We start from the raw sequence: 27,521 nt of genomic DNA, 5'->3' as shown, positions 1-27,521 counted from the left end.
GAAAAAACTCTGGCAGGGTAAGAGTTAAAGGTTAAAGCACTATATTCTGATAGTAATCATTGCTATAGAGTGTTTGTTCAGTAACAGGAGTCTCCCCGTCTCTCCAGCTCTATAATAAACAGAAAATACATTTTCCGGTAGGTGTCAAAATCTCAGCCAATCAGGAGAAAGTACCACTTTTTAAGCATAATTTTTATAGTGTTCCAGTTCCAATTTTGCCTGCTCATTTCTTAGTGTCATCACTTCCAATTTCACTTGTTTAATCTATATCCTGATTGAGTTCTCTATCCTGATTGGATAAAATTGGAAATGAAACTGAAACTGAAACGAAAATGCATTTTCTGTTTTATAAAGAGCTGGAGAGACATGGAGACTCCTTATATGGACAGGACACTCTATAGTAACGAGCACTATCAGAACATAGACCCATCTTGAAATTATTTGAATAATTGCAAATCACTTACCCTACCTTTAACGTAACTAATAATTGGGCCGCGCGACCCGGAAATGACCGTAATAATCCTAAAACGGGAGCGAATTTTTGTTTTATCTAGAGAGCTGTCAGTTACTTTCTTTATCAACGTATAATGTCTCAATGTAATATTTCACTGATTGTAAAAGAAATGTTTAAAAATCTTAAATATGGTATTTCCCACTGACACATTAATGCATATGAGGTCAAATAACCATGTATGTCAAATGTTTTTTTTAAACAAAGTGCCTGAAACAGACTCACACACTCACTCACACACACACACACACACACACACACACACACACACGAAAGGGAGAATGTGAACAAGAAATAGAGAGACACATGGTGTTCCACATTTCAATGACTAGAGCATTGACAAAGGGTGGAGATTCCTTGGGGTACCCAAGATAAAAACGTATGCAGTCACAATACTGTGACACAGTAAAGTCACCTGTCCAGGCTGTCCACCAAATGGCATATGTATTACATAAAGAGAAAGAATGAGTCATCAGGAACGTCAAGGAGGAATAGATTCATAGAACGGTGTTTTCCCAGTTAGACTCATAATAAACTGTGATTCATTACTTGGTTACAACACTGACCATTAACAAGCACAGGGACAAGTGCATTTGAGGCCACCCGTGACATATCGACTTACACAACACTTACACTTCCAAATTGGTAATGACACACTACAGCAGCAAGAGAATATCACAGTGTGTTTGTCTAAATAAAATTGGACTAATTCGGCCACACACACATAACACACACGCTTGTGGTTGAGTGTTGCGCGACTGCTGGCCAAGACAAGATGTTTTGTTACTCAAGCGAAGCCAACCCCTATTTAAGAGGACCGCAAGGCCGCACTTCCCTCAGAGACTGCACCCAAATATGCACCAAGGCCAGCCAAGAGCCTGGCTACACAACAGTGTTAGCCACATGCTGGTTAAGCCATGGATACTGACTGGCAGGCAGACAGACATACAGGCTGACTGACTGACTGATGTACTGAGTGAGTGACTGCCTGCCTGGTTGGCTTCTGTCAATGTTCTGAAACATCTGACATTTTAAAATCACATGCAACCATTCCCAAACGTCAGGTTTTTAAGACGTTGCTGATTTCTAACACACCTTTTGCCATGGGCTAATACTTACAGGCACACAGTCTCTCTCGTGAAGCAATACACTGTACATTGTGCTTTTCAATTCTTTCAAAAACTTTGAGCATAAAGAAGACAACCTTTCTCAGTTCTTCAGCAATTACGTTCTTATGCTCACAATAAAATAAAATAAAAATCTATCCACACAAAATTCCTTTTCTTGTCACATTCTTAATAATAATAATAGCTCAGATTTATATAGCGCTTTTCTAAGTACTCAAAGTTGCTTTACATAAAGAAAAGGAAGTCATGCCGCGTCATTCAAGAGGCTTTCAAGCTTTCTGGAATCCCCTGCCCTCTATACATCGAGTATGCCCTCACATACACATTAAGACCAACTATCCTTTATAACCAAACCAGCCACTGAAAGCTACACTACCCCCTCAGTCTCTGAAACAACACAAATGATGCTCTCGGCTATTGTTGCTGAGAGTGTTCTGTCCATCTGGGGGAGCTGTACTACAGTTGTGTCCGTGATGGGCGGTGCAAATGGGGTTGGCTGCTCCATGTTGTGTAGTCAGGACTCAGGAGGGGGGATACCACTGATCATAGACAATAATGAATGTGAGGATTGTCCTCGGAAAGGACGCATCTCCAACATTACCGTAAACAACAACATTTCTCCAGGTCAGCTTACGAGAAGTGTGCGGTTCAAACAAATGCATCACATGTGTGAAAAGTACCCTCTGGCTATATTTCTCAGATTGCCCCGTGCCAAACTCGGCACAACAATGCACCTGGTTTAAAAAAAAACAAGCAACCCGCCACAGCTCCCAGAGACGTCAAGGCTGACCGCTAATTAGAATAATATGTTGTTGCCATTGCGTTTGTATTTTTTCCCCCTTGCGTGGAGGTATCGACAGTCTTGAAATCGTTACAGATTTACTCCCATGACTAGTCGGGCATTGGCGGGGAATCCCCCATTTTTTTTATATTCGAGCCACCCACGCCTACTTGATCAAGTCGATCTGGATTGAAGCTTTGAGTCTCAGTGGGGTCATACAAATACTTGGCCCAGACATAACAGAAGGGTGTTATGCTTAAGACATTACTTGAACAAAGAGAAATGCTGCAGAACTTTTTTTTATATTTTCTTCAAAAGCCCAATACCCTTGTTAGAAAAGGGGGGCTGAATTCTTGTCCTGAACAATGCTGCCAGCATGCTCCTTACCCCACCCTGCATCCCCCAGCAAAGCACACGCCCCTGGTCCCACTAATCCAAACATGCAGCCACGATCCCCCAGCTATCACCCACACTCATCTGCCGACTGAGGAAGAGCTGGAAACCAAACAAACGGAGGGAGACAAAAGGAACACTTTCACCTTGATGCGTCAGGCTGGCACCCGGCTCGGAGAGGATGGAGAGAAAATTAAAAGACAACAAGGCCAGAGAGACGGGAGAGAGGGAGGATGTTGAGAGGAAAAAGAACAAAGACGGGGTAAAACAAATAAGTAAGAAAACAAAAAAAAGAAGCCAGAGATCAGAGTTTGTATGAAGAGAGAGTGAAAAAAAACAAAAACAAAACAATGGAGGGCATAAGCAAAGAGAGACAGCAGTAAAGAGAGACACAAGTAAAGAAACAGCTGTAAAGACAGACAATTGGGACAGCCATATAAAGAGACAGAAGTAGGCTCACAGAAACAAAGAGGTGGAAAGTTTGTGAAGATAAATAAATCCTAGACAAAATTGTAAAAGAGACAGAAAGTCTGTCAAGACCACCGTACAGATACACAGACAGAGACCAGCACACACGCAGACAGACAGACAGACAGACAGACAGACAGACAGACAGACAGACAGACAGACAGACAGACAAACAGACAAGCACACAAGCACACAAGGAGATAGAGAGAAAGACAGAAAGACAGACTAGCAGGCAGGCAGGCAAACAGACAGACAGAGAAGGAGGGTGCAGTTGGCTCCTGTGTGCAGGTGAGTCTCCTGCGGGCTCTGTGTCCTAACAGCCTATTGTCTCCTTATCTACTTCCTCTCTCCTCCTCCTCAGACGCTCCCTGTTTAGACTGCTGCTCCTCTCTTCTCTCTTCTCTCCCTCTTCTCTTCCTCCTCGCCTTCTATCTGCCAGCCCACTCTCCCTCCCTCAAGCTAGACGTATGGTCTCCAATCACAGTCATTCATCTTCTCTACCAGCAGCTATCGTGGTGCTGTAATATGCCAATACTGTGTGAGCGGAGCACCTAATGGTACAACATTGTACAGCTTACGTTATGTGTGCATGAGATTGTCACCATGCAACACCTCTGCAACGACACAAATTCCAGCACATTCACAGTAGTTTATGATTGAACTGGTAGTAATTCAGATATTGTTTCCATGACTGCCACAAGTCTCTCTACCTTGTTAAGGCTGCTGGCCTTTATCACCCATCTCTCTCGCTCTCCATCTCTTGATCCCTCCCCTCTCACTATCTACTTGACTATGGCCCCCCCCACCCTCATCTCTTTTCACTTGTTTGAATGATTTTCCCTCTTGTGATGTGGCATTTTGTTGTATCTGAGAGTGTGGATCTCTGAGAAGGCTCTCCAGGCTGTGTAAATAAAATAAACCTAGGATACAAAGAGGACAGCGCTCTTTCTTCTCTCTGCTTCCGGAGGATCTAGCATGCTATTGATAAGGGTACCAAAAACATGAACACTTTCTCCACTAGAGTTGGTCGCAAGACGCACTCTCACACACACACACACACACACACACAACTGTACTGGGATGTTGATGTGGTTACTATTAGGAGCTTTATTTAGAGCCTTGCATGTTGCAACGATCAACTATAGCAAGCTGCTGTTATAGGTAGCTAGCTGGATAATGTGGCACTTTAGAACCCTTAAATCTCCTTAAGCCATGCAGATCCTGTGAAATAATGAATCTTGTATAAAAGGTAATTTAATTGAGGGTTGCAAACATTTAAAATGTGTGTGCATGTCCTAGTCACAGGATGTGTGCATAAAAGAGGTGTTAAAAGGCAGTATAAAGGTAATTATGCAGATGTACTGCAGATGACTGAATGTGTGGCCATGTGCACACAAATATGCATGAGAGCGAGAGTGAGAGAGAGCGAGAATGAGAGAGAAAGAGAGAGAGAGAGAGAGCACATACTATGTAGTTGGAGGGTTCAAATAAGGTAGTTCTAGTGTAATTACTACATGTTAGTTGTGAGTGGTATTACCACTTACAGTACGTTTGTACTGTATGTACAGCTGTATGTGTGTACATGTACCTACCATCGTGTGCTATGGCAGCAGGACACAGCTCCTTCAGTAGGTCCCCTAGAGTGTGTGAGTGGCCCTCAGGAGAGACAGGCCGAAACAGCTTCTGGATAAACGGCCTATCACTCATGGTCTGGAATAAAATTGGAGAGGAATCAGAACATGGAAATTAGACAGTAACATCAATTCTACACATCACTGCAATTCCTACACATACAGCCAGAGCAAGGACAAACACATGAAGGACAATTTCATAAAAGGGGACACAATGTGGTCAGGACAATGTGATCAAAAAGTCATCACATTGCAACCAGGTCTGTGCTTCTATAGTGGCTATAAAGGCTAGCTGTATACCAATGAGGCAATCTGCCCATTATCCTACTATAATAAATGCACAGAATCTCTGTCAAACTCAGCACGCACGTCTGCGACGACCCGAGGGAGTGCTGTCGCTCGGATAGACGGTTGTCCAGAACCACAGATCCAACTGATACGCCCATATATGGAGATCCGGTTGTACAGAACCACTGATCCGACAGACGTGTCGTTACATGGGACCGACCGACTCAGCGTGCCTATCGGCGAGGACCCGAGGAAGTAATGCGTGGGAAGTTGCCGGATAAGCGGATCTAAAAAAAATATGGATGAAATCTCAAATCCCCATATATGGAGTACTCTGACGTCATCCATATAACGTAGTACTGACGTCATAGACTGGCCTGGACTCGACATTTGGCCATGCCTGACAAGGAACACCATACACTGTAGGGACATAAAAGGGACACAGACAGACAGATACAGAAATCTCCATATATGGGCAGACAGTCAGACAACGGGTACTCTGACAATGTGTACAACGGGTATGCATAACCAGGTGGGCATGCATGCGTTCCCGACTTGCATCGTTCCAGAGTAGGCCAGTTCTCAAGTCTAGTAAATACAAAATACCGGACAAAACACGTCTCATGGAGTTGATACAAGATGATACAGGACACAATTTACGCATGCTTGTACACGGCATCTTAAACAGCTGACCGAGGTAACTAGCCAGCATTTCCTTCACTGCAGTAACTGCGGCACCACAACAGGCCCTAGTCTAGATGAATCAAGCACTGTGGGAGGGGCTGGCAGCATGGTTGCCATGGAGCTCAGCAGTCCTCTCCTCACCACAACAGTCTTCAGCCCTACAGTTTATTACAGAATTCCAACCACTCCTCCCATGGTTGAATCTACTGTACAAATCACCCAGAGATTTCAAAAGTCTCACTCAGTTTCTCCCCCCCCCCCAAATGGTGTCAATACAAATTCCCCCATAGAAAATGACAGAACGCAGTTTGCAGATAGGGTCGCCACTGCCTGAAGGTATCCTCAGTATTGTATTAGCGACTTTGTACAAAAAGTAATTTCCATCACTTTTGACTTATTTCTGTATTACCTCTAGCCTTGTTAAGTAAGGGGACCAAAGGGAAAGGTCGAATTAACAAGTTGATGGTAACAGAATACCACACACACATTTCCTTCAATGATGGCATTAAATAATAAATAAATAAAAACTCTTTAGATACATGTGGTCGTTGCACATTGGAACACGGCACCACACCAAGTCAACGTTATGAATGAACGGCATGTGTATATGTGTCAAAAACATGTTACTGGAGAACAGCGTGACCGCCGAGAATGTGTGATTTAGCAAGCGCCAACATTCCGTCACATGTTGCAAACAGAACTGGTGTGGTTCACTGTTCAAATCAATATGGAAATCTGGATATCATTAGTTGTTAAGAGCGCTGTAATTCGGAGAGCAGCAGGCCCGCTCAGTGGCTGATGCTCAATTCATACTCCATAGTACTATGCGTTCCATGTCGAAAATTGCAGATCTACAAGCTCACAACACGTCACTTGTAGAACAACATTTTTGTTTTTGTTTTTACGTTGGATGACGTAAAAAATAAATTAATTCAGGCTTGAAAACCCCTCTCCCCACAACAGGATCTCATCAGAAAACTTAAAATGGATACTTGACGGCCTTAATATAACTTCAAATAACAAAGCACTTACATCTTTCTGTAGCATACGTATGTTTGCACATATTGTATAGTGTACATTGTACTTATGATTGCCAAACGCATGTTTTGCACATTAAGATAAGTATCTGATGTGACGAGTGCATGCTTGCAACCAGTCTATAACAAACCGTGATTTGGAAGGTCAAACTCTATTCTCCAGTGAGTCAAATAGTGAAATGGTTAATACATTTTTGAATATATCAGCCACAGTTGCTGGTGGAAAAAAAGTTTTCCTGTCTTTCCTGGCCATCACGTATTTTCAATTAACTATTTTTTGCAAGGATAGTGTTTTTCTGTCCTGTTTAATGGCTCTCCTGAGAATAGTTCTTTTATTTTGTATTTGAGGTGAAGGAGCAATTTAACAGTTAATGTCCAGGTTATAAATGAGGTTTACTATGGGACCTGATGTCTATATGACAGGCTTCATGTCTAATCGTCACATGTCACATGTTCCGAGTAACTCAGTGGATAGAGCAATGCACCCACACTGCTAAGGGTAGCAGTTCCATTCCAACAACTTACCAACTGAGCATTCACAGGGAATGAAACCCCGAACCTCAGCACTGTTGGGGAAGATACCAGGTCCGGTCAGATACCCAACCCCTGCAGCCTCCGAGGTGTCAAACAGAGAGTCTGACACACAATAGGGGCTAATCATGGTGCTCTGAGAAGGAAACTGGCGAGGACTAGGGGTCGGGTAACCAATCTGTAACTACACACCGCGGAGCTGCGCGCGAGCCAGGTGAAGGTGGCTGAAGAGGCGTGAGGCTGCGGCTTGGGTTACACAGAAAGAGTGAGTCACTGGCAGGAAGCAGGGCCTTTCGTGCGGGATCATCCCCAAAAGCCAGAGCGGCGAGAGTGTGCTAAGTGACAGCTACTTCGTTGCATTTTTTAACAGTTGACCATGAATAATTGAGCACGGCGCCATACAAAGAAGAGGGAGCCCATTGATCCCTGGGGACAGAAGCGTGATACTCGTTGGACAGAGACACTTTCTTTTCAGCTGGCGTGACACCTTAGCTGGCAGTGTGGCACATGGCGACACCAAGGGAGAGAGGCGTCTTTAGGAGTCAGGTGAAAAGAGATGACTTGCTCTTGCTGACCGAAAAGAGTAGCAGCGGAACTCAACCCATGGCCTAATTGCCGGTGTGGATTCAATCTGCCTAATTGACAGTAAAACAATGGGCGGTGGTACACAAATGTCAGTCAATATAAGTTTCCACACAGTGCAGAGGTGGGAGAGAAAGCATGGCCTCTTTTTTCCATTGAACCCTGAGACCTTCCATTGGTAAATTAAAACTGCAGTGTCACTTTGAATGTCCTATTTATTTATTCATCGTTTGGTTTGTGGCATTTCATTACTCAAATGTGGTCAGGATTTGACGGCAATTGTCATTTCTTGATGCCCGAGTAGATCTGCCTGGTTCTGTAATGATGTGAGGGGTAAGGAGTTACTACAGTTAATACTGTACTAATTACTTGTTCATGATCACAGCAAGTCAATAGCCTACCTTGCTTGTGCAAGAGTTCAGATGAAACTGCCATCTTTTATCTGCTCTTTCATCCAGTCTTACAATACTGTTATTCAAACTGCACAGGAATGAAATAAACTGAAAGAAGAAAGTAGGTTCCTAGCAAAGCAATCAAAGCAAGCACATATGCGCACTTTTTGAAAGGGAGAATGTTTTTTATTTTTTTACTTTCTCTTTTTGAACAATCAAGAGTGTATTATGTAGCTTCATTAGTTTGTTTACGTAGTGAGTTTCAAAGCCCTAGTGAGTTTCAAAGCCCTGATCTTGACAACCACACGCTATGTACAGTATGATTTATATGGGCAAAATCATGCTGTGAAAATATGATCATCTAGTCAGTAAAATGATAACATTTAATTTAGACACTAAAACCACAATCCATTAATGAAAAAGGACGGAGCTCTGTTCTTCCCTGATACTACAGAGTACAGACCAATCACCTGTTGCCCTTGGCATTATTGCACACAACTCAGTCAGCTCCACTACAAGATGACATCTGAGATTAAACAAACCCATTCTTCAATGCCTCCCAAAGCACTGTAACAAAAAAGCTATTTATGACTGCCCGGTATTGCATTAGGAGTTTGTGAGCAAGCACTTAGTCATGGAGGGGAAAAAGGCATACCTGTAGAGCAACAATGTAAGTGGTCTTTAAAACAAGCATTGTAATTTTCACTTTCCGCACAGACGGTCGGCCCCCTCTGGCACTTTGAATCACAGAGTGGCGTCACATCTAGAGCAGGAAAAGGCTCTGGCTGCCAAACAAGTCCAGTGTGCGATCACACTAGCGGGCGCGGCAGGACGACGCGCAACAGCACACGAACACGCACACAAACACGCACACACTTGAAAACATGCCTAAAACAGAAACGTAATCAAATATACATGTGCAAGTGTACAGATATAAGCTCTCTCTCTTACTCTCTCTCTCTCACGCACACACGCCCGCACATACACACACACACACTCACACACAAACACTCTTCAATGCCGTTGTGCCCATGAGGTCTCCTCCTCTCTATGGGGAGTGCAGGCCAGACGGAAGTGAGCCCTCTGTTATTTAGAGTCAGTGTTGTCATTAATTCTGTCTGCATCAAACACTGCACATGTTATTTACACTAAAGACCTCAATCTGGCCTCGGTGGGGGTGGGGGTGGGGACTGTTCATTCCCCTGTCTTGGCCAGCCTGCTGTACAGTCAGCATGGGTGCCTTGTTCTCTATTCAGACATGCTGTCTCCTCTGGTCATACATCACTTATATCTTACAAAAAGAAAGCTGAATGTCTCATGTCCAAATTATTATTATTATTTCAATAATTAAGAGACAAATCCTTGTGTTCTAAGTAACTTATGTCTAGTTTTTAAACATGTCATGTTTTTTCTTATTCTTTCTCATCAAGCTCATCTGACACCAAAATGACCAAGTAAACCTATAATGAATGTAAGAAAAAGAAAACTAAAATAGAGTTGTGTGGTTTTTGCCTTGGAGCAAACCAACAGGCCCTGCAGCAACAACCAGTTATTGCCGTCCTGGCAAGGCATGTTGGTACAGATGTGGATTATAATACAGTATTATTATTTTTTTATCGCTGTTAATTACCAGCAAAAGGTTGACATTTTAAATGAGTTATGTATTGAAGATTTAGGTGGGAAATAATCTATTTAAGGGCTATTATATTCCCTCCTCTCCTGCAGCCTTGGTTTTGATTGATAACCATTCCATTGCTCTTGTTACGCAAAAGTAAACGTAGCCACATGTTGTACAATATGTCACAGTAAATTTGACAAGCCAACAATACCTCAGGGAGGAAATTTACCACCTGTCATTAGTCAAATGCAATGTAAGCTAGCCTCTACACAACCAATCACTCAAATGACCAACCATTTCTTTGCATTACTATTTAATTTTAAAAATACAGCTCGCTAGTCAAACAGAGGGTGGGTAGCACGTATTCCTATATCCTTTTACCATATTTCTATAATAATTTGTCGAAAATAAAGTCATGTTATTCATACAAAAATACCAATAGTCTCAAAACCAATGACTCATCTCCCTCACTGAGACCAACAGTAGGCTTGGCAGTAATGAATTGCCCAAATTTCTTTCCACATTTTTAACTATCTTGTCCTGACATGCCCATATATGATAATTCCTTTCGGGATGAAGAAATTACGGCTTTCTCGGTTTCCTGTTGAACCAAGAACAGGGCTTCATGCTATCAGTTTCATGTACGAGAGGTCTACATTCTAGTATAAGCAAGTCCCCCCCCCACCCCACTGTCTGGCACACGGCAGGCTAATGTTTTCCAGGCAAACGATGAAGCGCTTATTCATCCTTTTGCTACGAGGGAATTTTACCTGAGTCAGTAGTAGGCTATAGACATGGCGGGATCCCCCTACTCCAAACCTCACCCCTGTTTTTGCCCCATGTCCTAGGAGTGAACTGTAAGCACACCCACAGTTTCACTCTGGTTCAATGGCATTGCAAATAAACTGGAGAGAATCATAGTATCGTATATGCTGGAAATGATGAATAATTGCTCGAAAGACTGGATTTGGGACAAAACAATGTTCATAGTGTTTTAGGGCGGGCAACGTGTCATAAGTAATGGTACAATGGGTTGGTTGTTTCGTCTATAGATGAAGCAATAGCCAACCGCTAATGCAGTCAGGTCGTAGACCTATCAGTTATCAATCAATGGCACACATGTCACAACAAATGCAATATACAAAAGGTAGTTGCAGAACAGTGGTAACAGGTTGTTATTATACGAGTCAGGGCAACAAATAGGAAGTTGGCCTGAATTTAATGGATCCGGACAACAAGTCTATCTCAGTGAAATGATAACAGGCTACATTTGCTCAAATTGGGTAGAAATACTCCGCAAACTTCCAATCTACAGGGTAGCCGGCCAACAGAGGTGTCTTTTACACATTCCTCTAACCCCACCTAGTGGACAGACCAGACTGTGGCTCAGGCTATTCTACGATGTCAAAATTATTATTAAACTCAATTATCTATATACTAAAATGTAATATTTTGGATCCTGATCATCATTGCATATACAACTATAGCAGCTGCATTCTGTAATCCTGTTTTAGCACCCAGCAAGTTACTGCATATGCCATCTTTTAAAAAAAAGGTACAAGTGGCTAGACACAAAATCTGAACCTTAGTTGTACAAATTCTTCAAATAAAGCAAATGAAGCAGTAGGCTAGCATCAGCTTGTAAATCTGTCACTTATAGCTTTATTCAAGATTGTACGCACACACAAATAACACACTCATGGCATATTCTGAGAGAACTACTGTAGGCGACCCACAAGGGTGTGTGCATGTTTCATTCTCACTGTTGACTTTCACAACACCAACTCATAACCTCAGCCAGAAGCACAATGGTTCCACAGAGGCTGGATTAGTAGGAAGCCTTCATTTTTATGCTGTTTAAGTATGTGCAAATGCAGTCTCACTTTGAATTACAGACTAATAATTTTACTTTAATGTTTATTGATATTTCTTTATAATAGTAGTATCTATGATATACTTTTCCTATTATGCTGGCACACTGTAGGGCTAGGCGATATAAATCCATATCATGATTATTTCAAACTTTTGCCTCGATTACGATTAATGAATGATTCTTTTATATGGTTTCTTTTACACTGTCCTCAGTTCTCTGACAAGGTCTGTACTGCAAATATTATGGGTGCAACAGTTAATAGAACTGACTGATTTAATCGATTTTAATTAAGGCATTTTCAAAGATCGGCTATTTTTGCACGACATCGTTGTACAATGTATTAGGGCCTAAGGGTGGACTAATCAATATAAAAAAATAATGCATTTTCTTTTGTAAATGCACACAAAAAAATGTAACTAAAACCTGCTCCTCGATCATAGGTTCAAAATGTTGGTTTCGGTAAAGTTTCGGTGAATTGCCCAGTCCTATGATGATCTCATCCAATCCAGCTACACCTTCTATGAATGCAGTTAGTTAGATACGTTTGGGATTGGGTCCCAAGCCAAGACAGTCAGATAGTAATGAATGAGAACAAAAGCCTAATATGTCACTTGAGTGGTACTGTAGATGTTTGGATTCCCACGTGGAAAACCCTTGTTAATTTTACAGGTGGTTACACTAAGACTAGTTTAGTTTAGACAGTTTATTTCAATCCTCATTAACAGTATCACAAAACATTACACAATGTAACTCGGTGCCGGGCTATGAGCTTGTATATCTGCTATTTTTGAATAGCCAAATAAATCTAAAATGACACTGATGCGTTCCCGGTCTTAATGGGTTAATACATGTCGAGTTAACATAATAACAGTTACAATGTTCATAATGAACGAACACTCACAAATATTCCGCATTTACATTCAAGACTACATACATTGTTCGTAATGAACGAACACTCGAAAATATTCTACATTTGCAGTACATTCAAGATGCACTGTACTAAGCAGCTATGGATGGCTATGCAGCAAGACTGGAAAGCCATGGAAACTATGGAAGTTGGGCGCCGTGCATCTGTAGCGCAGGTTTACTCTGGGAGTTAGAGATTAGTGCTAAGTGCTTGTGTCAATTCAAACCACAATGACAACTGAAGGCTCTGGCTGACAGGAATGGACAGCGGCGGGGTTATAAAGTATGACAATTGAGTTCACAATTGGAGATTGGAGTTTATATGAACAGTGCATATATTCATAGCTACAGTAGAAGAAACACATCATAGCTTGATACACAATAACAAGCTAAGCACATAATGTCAAGTATAATGGTTTCTGGTATACTTTGGTTTATGAAGTGCTGAGTGGGATGCTTCAAGCCATAATGGTGTCCTGTTACTGTACGATGGGGCATCAGGGGCATATTTGCTTTTTCACTATACTACACATTTTTCTCTATTTTTCACTGTACAACACCAGCATACGTGTATTAATTAAGCATATAGGCCTAGGCTATTTTGGAGATTTTTCAAGTATAACGACAGGGAGGCAAATGGTTCATTATGTTTAATTCAGTGGTAAAACATTTGAATTTGTGTGTGTCATCAGTTTGTTACTGACCTGGTATATCCTAAAGGGGATATAGCGGAAACCTCCATCTTCGGTGGGATACTCCATCAGCTTCCTGTTCATGGCCCAGAACTGATCAAACTTATCTGGAACAGCACATACACAGAGGCACAGACACAACACAGTCAGATAGCTCAAATCTTACAATACATTAGTTTAACATTAAATTACCATTCTCTTGTTGACTATGCACATCTTAAACACCACAGCATGCTATAAAAGTGCATAACACTTCCCTTATACATTAAATGACTAATGGATGCTAAGCACAGTTGTCTCTTTTATGGGCTTATGTCTTTCAGTTCTTTATTATCTAGCCCAGTGGTTCTCAAACATTTTCATGTTCACAACACCAACTCACAACCCCAGCCATGTTCCTCAGACAGTTTGTGACACCCAAATTGATATGCATTAGGCCACAGACACCCATTTTAAAATATTTGTGGGTGGGATCACCATAAGAGAAGATTTTTGTTGTTAGACTCACTAGATTTAAGGCTAGATTTAATACAGAATTCTACGAGTGTCAATACAGTAGGTACAGTAACAGTGGAAAGTTAAACTTAGGATCTGAATGGTCATTCTTATACATCCTCATTAGTCTAACATCGAGGAGGGTGAAATTGAACTGTTCCTCATTTTGCTGGGGACCTGCTGGAACCCCCTCGAGGACCACTGGTGGTCCACAGGCCCCACTTTGTGAACCACTGCTCTAGCCTACCTTTTAGCTACTTTTATCCAACTTCCCATGGGAACTAAAAGGGGAACCACGTTGACACATACTCAACTGTAATGGTGAAATGTTATTGTGCCAGGTCTATATTAATAAGGAACTGGCCACATCAAAAATATGAACTTAAGGAGAGAAATGTGCCGCACACTCAGTCCCAGACCAAGAGATCTTTGTCATTGCATCATTCAACCATTATGAAAGTTGGCCCAACATGTGTTGGTTTCAAACTCCCTCACCTAAGTCTTTTCACTTTCACACAAACCTAGGCTTTTTAAACTTTTCACAGCCTCCTTCTCTCACATTTAAGGTTTAAACTCTCTCCCTCTGTCTAGGCCTCTCTGTTTCTAGTTTGTTTTAGATGTGAAAGTCCTCATAGAGAGGACATGGTTTCAAGCTTGTTGTTTTTTTTAGGGGGCTGGGTGGGCTCTCACTTTCATATGAACGCTAAAGATTCTTCCCAGCCATTCAATCGCTACTGCCTCAAATTCTCAGCTGTGTTCTATCATAGATCTTCTAAAACATTTTCAAAGTATCCAATCCTGCAGTTTTGTTCAAAGCATCTATTATGATTTTCACATTTACCAGCATTAGGTTGACAGGTTACTTTTTTTTGTACATAAAGACAAGATCAGTAACCTTTTTTTGTGATCCAAGTTTTTCAAGCAAATTCTTCACCAAATATACCTGCTTTTTATTTTTGTATTCTATTGTTTGGTTCAAGCTGTCGGGGGCCTTTTGTTTCCTCAAATCAGATAAATCATATGTAGACTAAGGCTACTAAGACATTTTCATTGCAAAACGGCATTTTTTAAATGAAAACCATCTGCATTCATAGGAGCATTGTAGGCCTTTTACGACTGTCTATAATACATACCTGAAAATGCATATAACATTTGACAGCCATTTGACAACAAGTACAACATCCATGAAATAGTACATTAAAAATAGCAACTTTTATACAGAGATCCCACAATATTTGTGAGCAATCATTAATGCTTGCTTTTCTTCCCATTTATTTTAACAGAACCAAACCACACTGCTTTACGCCAGTGTTCTGGAATCAGAGGCTTTAAGTGTAAGATAACAGAGTCATTGTCACTGACATTATGCTGCTTGACAGTGGTTGTCAGTAGATTCTATACATTTATATAAACTTCATGACATAATTTCACTCACCTCCACTCAACTGAAGATAGCTAACCCTAACCACAGGCTACTTAAGTATTGTAGGTTCAACTTTAAGATGAAATCTTATAATACTCAATTTTTTTGTGTTAAATGTCTGGGCATTGCCGCTCTGTTAATTAATGCTTCACACTTATTCTCTAATGACAGTTTTTGGCCTCATACATACATCACAATTAAACACTATATCCAATTTTGAAACTGAGAGTTTAGTCCAAATTAAATCCATCCATAATGTTGTGGCATTTCCTCAGTCAAGGTGACCACGGACAGCATTGAAAGCACTGTGGCAACGACATGCACATATGCCCAAACCTTCCCAACATGCATACCTAGATTTACCAGTAAGAGGTGGTACATAATTATAAGTAATAAGGGTGCTCGGGTTGGCAAGTCAGCAGAATTGTCTATAACAATAATGTTGTTCATGAAAAATCCAATGTCCAGATGAAGCCTAACTGAAAGAAATGTTTGCGTACTGCTCATGCTCTTTCACTAGTATTCAAGATTTCGTTTTTCTATTCCAAAACGGGTTACGTGATAAGGAAGAGAAGGCCATGTTGTGACTGATAAGACCCAATCAAACAAAATCTCTCCATTCCTGCCCGTCCAGACTAAAGTACAATACTGCTACAGCACTGATTTTCAAAGAAATTGAACGAGTTGTGCGGCAATATTTCAAATAAATCGAACAAAGGAATCCCCCCAAAATCTGCCCACGCATGAATACTACACCACCCAGAGATCAGAGAGTATGGCCCACGACAGATAACGGTTAAGTCATCGACAGGTACGCCTACGCAGGGAGCAAGTAGCTTCTTGGCCAAGCATATGGGTTACTGAGAATCTAGGGGAGGTTGGGCTTTCTGTGACTGCTTTCAGATGGAACCCTGGGGGTGAGACGTGCTGTTTGATGTGGAAAGGAAGACGAAAGGATAAAGCGTGGGCTTTAATGAATGTTATTAATGTAAGAGATCGATGATTTTTTTTTGTTTTGTTTGAACGTGCGCAGCCAAAAAGACACGTGAACCCATGTGTGAGTACACATGTGGAAATAAACTGAGTGCTTAGGCGAATCTTTGATTGTGTATAGGAAAGATGGTCCTATCTATGTGCATGTAAGGCTTGTGAATTTGTGTATGTGTAAGTAAGAGATTAGTACATGTGCGCACGCCTGTGTCAATCAGTGCATGTGTAAGTACCATTCTGCAGGCCCATCCATAGCTGCTTGTGGTCTTTCTTCTGCATGTCATTTATCACCTGGCTCTTGTGTTTCAGTGTATCAGCCTCCTTGATGCAAGACATGAAGTGGGCCTCTATTATTGAATTGGTAGGGCAGTGGAGCAGATCACGCTCAGGGAAATTCTGGGAAAAACAAGTGCAAATACACACATAGCATATCACATGTGGGTCTTGTTCCATTTTTGTCTGCTGTAGGCTAATACCCAGTACAACTAATATAGAGATTAGCTATGATGAAGATTACCAATATCACTTTCAGTTGCAGTATATTTCATGCACAATACACTGAGAACACATGAACACAGAATACACATACAAAACAAACATATGCTATCCTTCCAATTTCCCAAAACAGTAGTAGTGGTGGTGAACCTCAGCCAGTAACAGTTGGCTGGTCTCTACCTTAAAGTGCACAGTGATGTTCCAGGGTAGGGCAGAGTTGGACGCATGGAGGTCAAACAGCATTCCGATTGGATTGTGCCTGGCAGGAGGTACCAAACACAAGATCCCATCACTCCAAAGGTCTCAGTACTGACTGATAACATTTATTCATACAGTACATTGGCAGATTAATAGGCATGGCAGGAAACACATAATTTTTCATTGAAAAAGTTACACAGTATGACTAACAAAAATGTACAAACAAAACCATGGCCAATGTATACCAATGTACGTTTTTTTTGTGGTGCTAATCTGACACCTGGTGGCTCAATTTAGCAACTGACTCAGCAACATGCTGAGGAAGGTGCAATGCTGTCTAGTTTAAACTTCATCTTACGAAGGTGCCGCTGCGTGGCTAAAATAGCCAGTATACAAGCTCACAACGTGTCATCATCACCACAGGACCTTTACACATTGTCAACTGTGACCCAAAAAAAATCGATTGGTGGTGATCAGAGTTTCACATCTTGAGGTAAAGACAAGAGTTGGGTTTTGAGGAACAGTGTCAGTCTCAACATACTGTAGGTATGGGCAACATTAAGGAAACATGAATGTTCATGATGGCATAGTCTTATGGAAAGTGAAAGAACATATTTCTGGTATGGGAATATCCTTTCTTTCATGAAGAAATAATTAATATGTAGAGTATATTTTGTATTTCATTGTATCTTATTGTTATCATAGGCAAATATTTTCAAAAGCTTTCAATTTGTTTTTGAAAATAGTCGATCTACAAGCTCACAACACTTTGTGATGCTTGTTTCTGCTTTTTTCTGCACGCGACACTGTCGTAATGACAAAGTAAATCAGGCTGGAGTGGTTAAGTGAAGTGCTTGATTGATTGATTGATGTACTTTTATTTAGTAAGACATGAGAATCACAGTACATGGAAGTACAAAATTCACAATACAAGGTCTACTAAACTGGAAGACTCAGTTAAGCACGCAGCTTGTTTAAGATGAGAACCCCATGCACACAAATCATGATGATGCATTGCTTACCATTTGAGAGGCGTTCCTTCATACTCAAACCACATCTCCTCCACATCCTCAGCCTTCACCACCTTGAGGAAATGCTTCTTGACCTTGTCGGTGACCAGAGGCAGGTAGCTCACCCTGGGCAACAGCAGCTGGGACAACAGAGAACACGTTTGGTTATGGATACCCAGGGTTCCTCACACTGTGTTAGACCTGAGGCCGATTCTAAAAACGCCTTCTAAATCCTGACCCAAGTTTTATGAACAACTTCAAATGTTTATTCAAAGATTGCAAAAAATGTATGTTGTACTGTACATAGCAACAACAACCCCAAAGGGGGTTCCCGTCTTGAAAGGTATAGTCACAAATAGGGGTTCCCGCCCTAAATGGGTTAACCAAATGAACCCTAGCATCCCTATTCATCCCTATCGCTATTCTGTCATAATAGACAGACACACTGTGAAAATAGCAGATCTGCTATTTTCGCCGAATAGAATTGGTGTTGAGGGAAAGAAGGTGGGGGCCACTCATAGAGCCCTGGGGGACCGCAGTCAACTAAGTATAGGGTTTAAGTGGTTAACTCAGAGTGTACAAATGTAACCAAATGGATCCGTAATAAATCATGTGTAAATGCACTGAAGGCCAAGGGGAATTCCATCAAAGCACATAAAGGCACATGATGCTCTTACACTTGTGTCAATACAAATAGCAGAGCCACTGTGTCTCCTCCCGCCTAGATTACTGCAATTCACTGTACGCAGGAGTTTCAAATACCTCCCTCTCTAGACTGCAGCTTGTCCAGAACGCGGCTGCTAGGCTCTTGACTGGCACCAGAAGGTGGGATCACATCACTCCCATTTTGGCGTCCCTTCACTGGCTTCCAGTCAAACATAGAGTTGATTTTGAAATTTTATTATTCGCCTATGAAGCCCACCATGGGTTGGCACCGCCCTATATATGCAAGATGCGTACTCCCCCCGATACCATTAGGCCACTAAGATCAGCGGATCAGGGGCTCCTCAAGGTTCCAAACACCCGCCTGAAGTCAAAGGTGACCGTGCTTTCTCGGCTGCTGCCCCAAAATTATGGAACAACCTACCACCATTTATCAGGGCTGCACCCTCGTTGGACATTTTTAAAAACAGATTAAAAACGCACCTGTTCTCCCAAGCCTTTTAAGTAATACCCCCTGCCTTGGAGAAATGGTTGGACACTTGTTTACGTGCTCCCACATTTTTTGTTTCCTTAGCTATTTGCCTTTTTGTTATGGTTTATATATTATTGCTTTTTTGTATATATTGTTGATCCTCTTGTTTTGTTTTTGTTTTGTTTTTTGCTTGCAGTTGTATGTGTATGAATTTGATGCTTTTTGTGTTTTTTTTAACCCTGATGTACAGCACTTTGGTCGGCCTTTGGTTGTTTTTAAATGTGCTTTATAAATAAAATTGACTTGACTTGACTTGACTTGACTGTGTGGACAGTGACAGGGCGCTGTCCAAACAGTTCTAAACCAGTGGTTCTCAAAGTGGGGTCCAGGGACTCGCAGGGTTCCTTTAAGCGCCATTCCCACTGGGCACGAGAACTATAAAGATAACTATATTGTTCACCATTGTCTTTTTTTTAATAGTTGGTGTGAACTCTGCCATCCACAAAACTATGTTTATAGTGCTCAGTGTGAATGGCCCTTTAGGGGGTTCTAAATGTACCCTTAAGTATGTAACTGACAGTGGTTCCAATACTGTCAGTTAATGGGGGGGTCCTAAACATGTAAAGGTTTGAGAAACACTGTTCTAAACTTTGCCCATGACTAGTTCACTCACATAGAAGGGCTCAGCCTCTCTCTCGGTGACCTCATCCTGATAAAGGGCGAAGCAGGTGGGGATCCGGCCGAACCACACGTCACGCAGCACGTCCTTGTCATCTGCCATGCTGCTGCTGCTCCCGGTGGCACAGTAACATAAATGACGGATTCCTCAGCTGATCAACAGATGATGATACTGGAATCTTCAGTCAGTTGGCCACGTAGTATCAGTATAAAAACACACAGATCACCTGGTGTTCGATTCCCCTGCAGACAGACAGTCATATACAACCCAAATGTTAGACTAGGATTACAAACACTAGGCAGAAAGAGATCGGTGGTCTTTCTGTGCAGACAGCTCGTATCCCCATGAGCGATTAGATTTATTTACAAACTAACTAGCTAGTTGGTAAGCTGCGCAGCAGTGAAGCTAAATTACTGTAGCATTAGCACCCCGGCTAGCTATGGGGGTTAGCAAGGCAGGTGAATGTTATTGCTTCATGGGAAAACATATTATTGTCCATGGAAATAAATAATAGTTCCGTCCGACAGTGTCATGGCCATTAAATGTACGGAAAGCTTACTTTCTCGGGCTGTGGGAGAAGAGAAGGGCCGTGGTGACAGTAGGAGTTATAGTTGTCATCCGCCTCCTCCTCCTGTCAACAGGAAAAACATCTCAGGCTCACAGTGGTTCCGGCCAAGAGCGACACCTACAGTTACATCTCAAAACTACAATTACAACAGGTTTCATAATTAATAGCCTTTTAATGATACTGCTTCCCCAAACTTTTTAGCTCAAGACCCAAATATGTATGAAATTATTTTGAAAATGTTTTTCAAATAAAGATAATTAAAAAAAAAAAATGTATTGGAAATAAAAATAAAAATAAAGAGATATTTATTTACTCGTGACTCATAAAAATTGTTCTGCGACCCAAAGATGGCCACTGTTTGGGAAACTGATGCATAATTATTTTAGTGTCCTCGGTGTGTCTTTATCAAAAAAAGAATGACCGTATCCAACGACACAAACATGTAGAAACATGTGAAAAGTGGCTGTTATGGCTGTTCATTCCACAACAAATATGGCGGATTTTAAAGTCCGGTTCAGTTTGTTTCGTCATCAATAGGCGACGTCCCAGAGGATCACGTGATTAGTCTGGGTTCGTCTTCTTTACAGGTTTTGTTGTGGTCGGTGGAAGCATCAAGGATCAACGATGGACAAATACGCCGAAATTGATAACTTCGAAACGCGTGTGCAGGCGGTGGAAAGCCATATATATGGCGAACGAAAAAATAGAGGAGGAAAACCTGTCAAGGTTTGTTCAGAGCAAAAGGACTTGATTATTAGCTAACTGTTAGATACGCCCTTTCAATCCCAACGTCAGTAAAACTGCTAACGTAATCCATATTAGGACTTCTTGAAGTGAATAATTACAAATTACATTTGTAAGAGTAGCTAACCACCTATTGTGCATTTTTTATTTGGTTTACCTACTGCTTTAATACTGCTAACTGTAGCATCTTAGCATCTGAATCATTCAGATGCTACAGTCAGCTGCCATCCAAAATGGCACAACATAACATATCATGTGATGTTATCATTATGTTCTAACCTCCCTTGGATCTCTGATCGGTCCTGTAGTGTGCAGAATCCCTTGCCAGAATTCAAGCAGCATTGGCCAACACAGCCAACAAGAGAGAACGAGTGAAGATCCTTCACAAAAAGAGTAAGTTCTGTTCTGCACCCAAATAAGCCCTAGAATGGCTGTGATATTTACATACATTTCATGTATTCCAAAGAATACAAGAACGCTCACACCCAAATATAGTCCCTGACTGCGAATTTGAAAAATGATATGCAATATGGAGCTGAAGTTATGATGTTAACTGAAATTACGATGTTACATTTGATAATTACATTGAGTCATGTCACTGCTATTTCTTTTTTAAATATGTTTCTCTGTTTATGCAGTTGAAGACCTAGTGAAGTACTTAGACCCCCAGTTCACAGACCACATCACTGTCCCTGATGCCATGAAGCTGGAATTCATCCTTGCTGGTAAGAGACATGAAAACATGGGTCTCTGTGAACTAAATGGTGGCCTTATTATACTTGCCATGTCTGAGTAGTGTGTGTCTGCAGACAGCAGAAGCTACGTGATTATATTATACTACAATTTGTATTCGCAATCAATCATGCACATATTCAAGAGCAAGACTAACACGGGCTCCACTCAATACAAGGCACACTTGTGTCATGGCCATTGTGAGAAGATGTCTACTGTCTTAGTTAACTATCTTCTAATCTCGTAATTTATTTCTGTGCATTCCTGTTATTCTCTTAATACCTCAAATGTAGTATTTTTATTCAGTTGTGTTTGTATTCTATTTAACAAACCTGCCACTGAAAAACACCTACATTTCAAGTCCAGATTTATCACATAATATAATACAGCAAGTAGCAATCGATCTCCTCTCACTGGCTGTGTTTACATGTACAGGTATATTCCACTAATATTCGGAATGACTGTTCATTCAGAATAAAAATGCTCATGTAAACACCTCAATTGGAAGAGAATATTCCATTCCGGTCTGATCGGAATGAATTTTCATTCGGGTTTGGAGAGGTGGTATATATGAATTGAGAGATATTTACCATACAAACACTTTATTCCAAACGCTCCCCTCTGTTTGGAATACATTATTTTGCACATGTTCGCGCTTGGTAATGCTGTCAGAATTGGCCAAAAATGGCCTATCAGATCTCGATCTTTTATTTATTTATATAAAATATTGTATGCAGTAAAACTTTAATTCAAAGACTGCATAAGTATTCATGTCTCTGTATGCTTCAGCCGTGGTTGTTGCTGAGAAGCGCTCGACTCCGATGATCTGAGCCTGTGAAGGAGGAACAATCTTACCTGTCCTTGACATGAAACGGGAAATTATGATCAAAAGAATCTATTCAGTCAGATAAGGTTTTTTGTTTAAATAAAATTAAGGTAGCCTACATGAGAAATGTGACATGTAGTAGCTTAAGTTTTACCATGAGGGATAATCCAAAGTTTGGTTGTGAGCTGTCTATCATCATTACCAAAGGGATCACCTGTTTCAGCTTAACTTGTGTTATTATTTTTTATTCAATAAAGTGACGTTGTGTGATTATTAAACGTGTGTACATTCAGTACAGCGCTTACTTTCTACCATTACGAGCGAGCTTGTGTGTGACTGCTCTGCTGTGTTCAGTCTGTCTGTGTTTACAGCATGAGAGGGGCGTACCTGAGTTATGCTTAGTTGCACGACTGTCCCCTGGAAAACCTAGCCAATCTACAAGACCACAAAGCGTTGCATTCGCGACGCTTTGTGGTCTTGTAGATCGGCTCGTGTTCAGCGTGTGACACCGTTGTACGACGAGTTTGACTTGAAGCTGCTTGCTCAGAGCTCACGCTGATGCAATCTCGCGAGACCAGATACTGTGTAATGTTACAGGTGCCTCAAGTCTCGTGAGAACTCGCAAGGCAGAATATTGTTTTTTATTTTAATTAAAACTTAAATTTTTATAGTCGACCCTTCTTTTATTTTATAATATTTGAAGGACTATTCCAATATGGAATATTAGTTGACAGCCGTAGCGCTGGAGCAAGTGACATAATGAAAAAAACATGGTGATACTGTCTGGTACCAATACAAAAACAAAACTGGTCTGAACTTGTGGATCTGCTACGTTCGCATTAAAACAGCGATAACAAAGGAACACAGGCTCGCACCGGTGCGCGGGACAGCTCATCGGATGCCTGGCCCGAGTGGTTGCGTCGCTTCCTGGCCTGCCTACGGCCGACAAACCTCCGCAGGGGAGGTATAAGGGGCTATTGCCTCCTCCCCATGCCCACCAGGGGAAGCTCTGCCTCGGGTAGTGGAGCCGCCCCTCCATGCCCGGGCGTAGGCAGAACCACTTTGCGCATGTCAAAAGTTATATTCCGAATGAATGCTTTGGGTCATGTAAACAAGGAATACTTTTATTCAGGTTCCATGTAAACAGTTGGGTATGAATCGCTGTTCGGAATGAGTTCATTCTGAATGAATGAATATTGTCCATGTAAACGCAGCCATTGTCTCCTCAAACAGAACATCTTATACTTATACGCACATAAAGTACATGCAGTCACAAAACGTGCATGTCTACGTGGTCATAGTATACATCATACTAGACAAAATGTACATCACAAGACGCGGCTATGCAGACACAGCGAGTATAATTTGACTTTAAGGCACAAACCAACACCTGTGACAGTGTGGATTATACTCTTGGCCTCTAAGTAGGGGTGTGCCCTACTTAGAGGCCACGAAACGATACGATACGATATTGGGCTCACAACTTCGATACGATTTCGATATGATACGATACGCACTTTTTTATTATGAAAATATATGCGGGAGAAAAAAAGCGAATGCAAACAAATAATTCTGTTTTTGCATTAATCAGACATGCAAACTTGTAGCTTTTCAGCTACAATAGCCGTTTTGAATCCAAATAGGGCAATAGTGTGACACCTGACCCGAAAAAAAACAACATGTTGTCACCCTTTTCACCTCGGGGCTGTTTGCATGCCTGATTATTATATTGATTATATATATTATTATTTTTCAAAACGATACATATCGTCACGAAAACGTATCGCGGGACGATATATCGGCACACCCCTACCTCTAAGGGTTGTGCTAATGTTAAGGCCAAATCATGGTGCTAACTTGTACACAAAATGTCACTATTTTAATCATCCTCATGCATAATTTTTACTACGTTGTACGACTAAGTATGAATCAGGCTTTACTCTCCTCATTGTGATTCTATACTTCTGTTTTATGCCTGCAGAGGAGGAATTCCTGCTTTCCCAGGCTGCTCTACTAGAGCAGGTCAGCAAACTCCAGCCACTTCTCGATAGCAACTACATCAGAGGTGGGGTTTCTATGTTGCTGGATAGAATAGAACACTCAACACAGTTGTAACATTGATTATATGTTACACATGGCATGGTTGTATTGTGTTTCAGTGTATGTCCATTATTTACAGATGTACCAGAGCATGCCACTAAGCTCCAACGTCTGTCGGCGATTCACATCAAAGAACAGGTCTCCTTCTATCTCTATCAGCCTCTCTTTTATACACCTACTCTTTCACTTACACTACATAATTCATCTTGTTTGTCTTTTGTTGTTAACACCTCTCTTCCCTCTTTCCCTTCTCTCAGGACCAAGCTGAAGCCCAGACCCAAGAGGTGAAGAGGCTTTTTGAGGAATACAACAAAATGGTGCGCCTCTCTTTCCACAGTTAAACTAACTGATTATTATCATTGGGAAACACTGAAGCCATGGTAGTGACGACAGTGATGTGATCAATGTGGGATTACACATTATATTAACTCTTTGACTCGATAACGCGTCAATTGCTATTCATCATCAGTTTCACTTTCTGATTCCTTCAGACTCCGCGGGTTCCGGTTTCATGACGCAGATTCCGTTTCCGGTTCAAATTTTTTTCCCCGGTCATTTTCGTCCAGAATAGGGAAAAACACGTTTTTTCACACTGTATAAAAAACGAAGGGAGAGCTCCACTTCTATTTTCTTTAGTCTGGGTGACAAAAAGTCATCGTCGTCGTGTATCACATCGTACTTTAGCCCGATCAGCAATCTGCGAAAACGTCACATCCGGTTATGACGTATGGACTGTTTGAGCCTGTTTGGTGGGGGTCGAGCGAGTCAGCGAGTGTTCGAGGTGTCAATCTACTGCTCTCTGCTGGTCGATCTGTCGTATGTGTTTAAAAACGCAACTAGACAAACTATATGAAAATTAGATTACAAAATAACAAACAAAAAAAAACACGAGGGGGAGTACTGGGGGAGTACTTTATGAAAATACTCTGGCAGTCAAAGAGTTAAGAATTCAGTTTATCATACAGCAACATTTGACTTTTTAAGATTTCTGACTTAAGTGGCTTATTACACAACTGCTGACCTGACCAAAATTGAGTCAGTTTTTAATTTCAGTAAAACCAAATCCTTTATGTCAGTGGTTCCCAAACTTTTTCCGTTTGATGCATACTTACAGAGGTTTCCGCTGTTTGTGCTCAAACAGCCAGAGTTGAAGTGCTGCCTTTGCTTAATATATCCAGAAAGGGGCTTCTTAAGTAAATACCTCTAAAGGGGTATTTCACTTAAAAACCCTTCTGGGTTCATTTTAACATCTACTCTGGCTTTTGTAGTGCACCCCCAGACATGCCCCCTCTCATATATAAAGATAAAGATAAAAGATAAAGAAGCTTTATTGTCCATTAAATTGACATGAAATGGAAATTTGTCTTTGGCACACCAGCAGTCAGTTACAACAATAAAACATTACAAAAATACACAGGGGCATTAAAATACTATATAAAAATGCACTCACATTAACACAGCAACAGTGGTCATGAACAGTGGCGATTAGACTATCTAAACATTTTCTTATTTAAAATATATAGCCCATTCGACTTCAAACTCTTATTTCAACCATGTTAGACTCATTGAAAACATTACTTCTTGCTTCTGGTGACTGATATTGTACTTCTAGTGTGTGTGTGTGTGTGTGTGTGTGTGTGTGTGGTCGTGATTTTTATAAAACAAAAAAAGCACATTCAGTTGACCAGACTTCTCATAAACTGCTTCAGTTTCTTGTCCTGCTGACCCTTTGATCCCTGACCTCTGATTGGCAGATGTTCCTGCTGTCGAAACAATTCACCCTGTGGGATGAGACATTGAGGAACCTGGAGGAGGCCAAGGAAACCCGTCCAGTGGAGTAGAGACACTTAGAAGGATTAATTTAATGATGATGAATGCACTTTGGTGTGATGTCACACCAGACAAGTGCCCTTTGTTTAACTTGATCCCTGTATAAATGGCCACAAATGTCCACATTTGATGCTATGGACAAAAGACATAATCTCAACTGGTTGATTAATTATTAGTAGGCAAATAAGTCGATTTTATTTATATTTTGGGGCAGTGAAGAAGGTAGACATTACTCGTGCTAATCTAAATCCCATCTTTCCCATTGTCAGGCATGTTGTGCACTCAAATCCAGTTATTTCCTTGCAGCGAATTTTGGAGACAGTGTGTACAGTAGCCTTTTATGCTTGTTTAGTTTCTTCTATGTGCATGCACTACATTCCAAAGCTTCCATTGCTACAGGGCTATCACAAGACATTTTATCCTTTCAACTGCTGCCTCCCTCAAGACTTTTATTTCTCTCTGGTTATCTGAATCTGAAGAGAACTCACGTAAAGTAACTTAATTATAGTTATACATTATGGCTGAAACATGACATTAATATTAAAATGTTTTTTTTTTTGTGGAAATGTGTTGCTTGAGCTTCCGATTCTAAACGCAATTTACACAACTTGTATTTTCTGACCCTTTTAGGGTTTACTTAAATATTAATAAATTCATAGTAGCCAGGTGCCAAGATTTCCATAGTGCCCACGTCCAAGGTGCCCAGTTGTCCCTCCCTAGTGCCCACCTATCCTATACCGCCTATACATAACAATGGGCTTGTAACAAAACGAATATCAATC

At 41.2% G+C, this 27,521-nt stretch overlaps 2 protein-coding genes across 2 annotated transcripts in view; one reads left to right on the top strand and one right to left on the bottom strand.

Annotated features, from left to right (window-relative positions):
* Positions 1-20,593, bottom strand: part of atg5 (ATG5 autophagy related 5 homolog) — a 29,594-nt gene extending 9,001 nt beyond the window's left edge. The window contains exons 1-7 of the mRNA XM_080425617.1: positions 20,499-20,593; positions 19,934-20,181; positions 18,138-18,265; positions 17,098-17,176; positions 16,656-16,818; positions 13,527-13,621; positions 4,873-4,990 (exon numbers count right to left, since the gene is read on the bottom strand). Of these exons, the coding sequence (XP_080281743.1) occupies positions 4,873-4,990; positions 13,527-13,621; positions 16,656-16,818; positions 17,098-17,176; positions 18,138-18,265; positions 19,934-20,041 (691 nt within the window). The 5' untranslated portion in view covers positions 20,042-20,181; positions 20,499-20,593. The remainder of the gene's footprint in view (positions 1-4,872; positions 4,991-13,526; positions 13,622-16,655; positions 16,819-17,097; positions 17,177-18,137; positions 18,266-19,933; positions 20,182-20,498) is intronic.
* Positions 20,594-21,061: 468 nt separating this feature from the next.
* On the top strand, positions 21,062-27,299 carry dctn3 (dynactin 3 (p22)). The gene is made up of 7 exons (XM_080426090.1): positions 21,062-21,233; positions 21,560-21,644; positions 21,890-21,976; positions 24,791-24,874; positions 24,989-25,047; positions 25,167-25,226; positions 26,664-27,299. Exons 1-7 carry the CDS (start codon positions 21,132-21,134, stop codon positions 26,748-26,750), a joined length of 564 nt encoding a protein of 187 aa, XP_080282216.1. The 5' UTR covers positions 21,062-21,131; the 3' UTR covers positions 26,751-27,299.
* Positions 27,300-27,521: the final 222 nt, after the last annotated feature.

This window comes from Gymnoscopelus braueri (genome assembly GCF_963280865.1).
Source record: "Gymnoscopelus braueri genome assembly, chromosome: 4".
In the NCBI taxonomy this organism is placed as follows: domain Eukaryota; kingdom Metazoa; phylum Chordata; class Actinopteri; order Myctophiformes; family Myctophidae; genus Gymnoscopelus; species Gymnoscopelus braueri.
The sequence above is the reverse complement of the archived record's forward strand: the minus strand, read 5'-3'. Positions and strand labels throughout refer to the sequence as shown.

Bases quoted from the DNA above. Each gene is read 5' to 3' on its own strand.
- dctn3 (XM_080426090.1), top strand. From the start codon at position 21,132: ATGGACAAATACGCCGAAATTGATAACTTCGAAACGCGTGTGCAGGCG. The intron at 21,234-21,559 runs GTTTGTTCAGAG...TCGGTCCTGTAG, and splicing joins GAGGAGGAAAACCTGTCAAG to TGTGCAGAATCCCTTGCCAG. The intron at 24,875-24,988 runs GTGGGGTTTCTA...CATTATTTACAG, and splicing joins CGATAGCAACTACATCAGAG to ATGTACCAGAGCATGCCACT.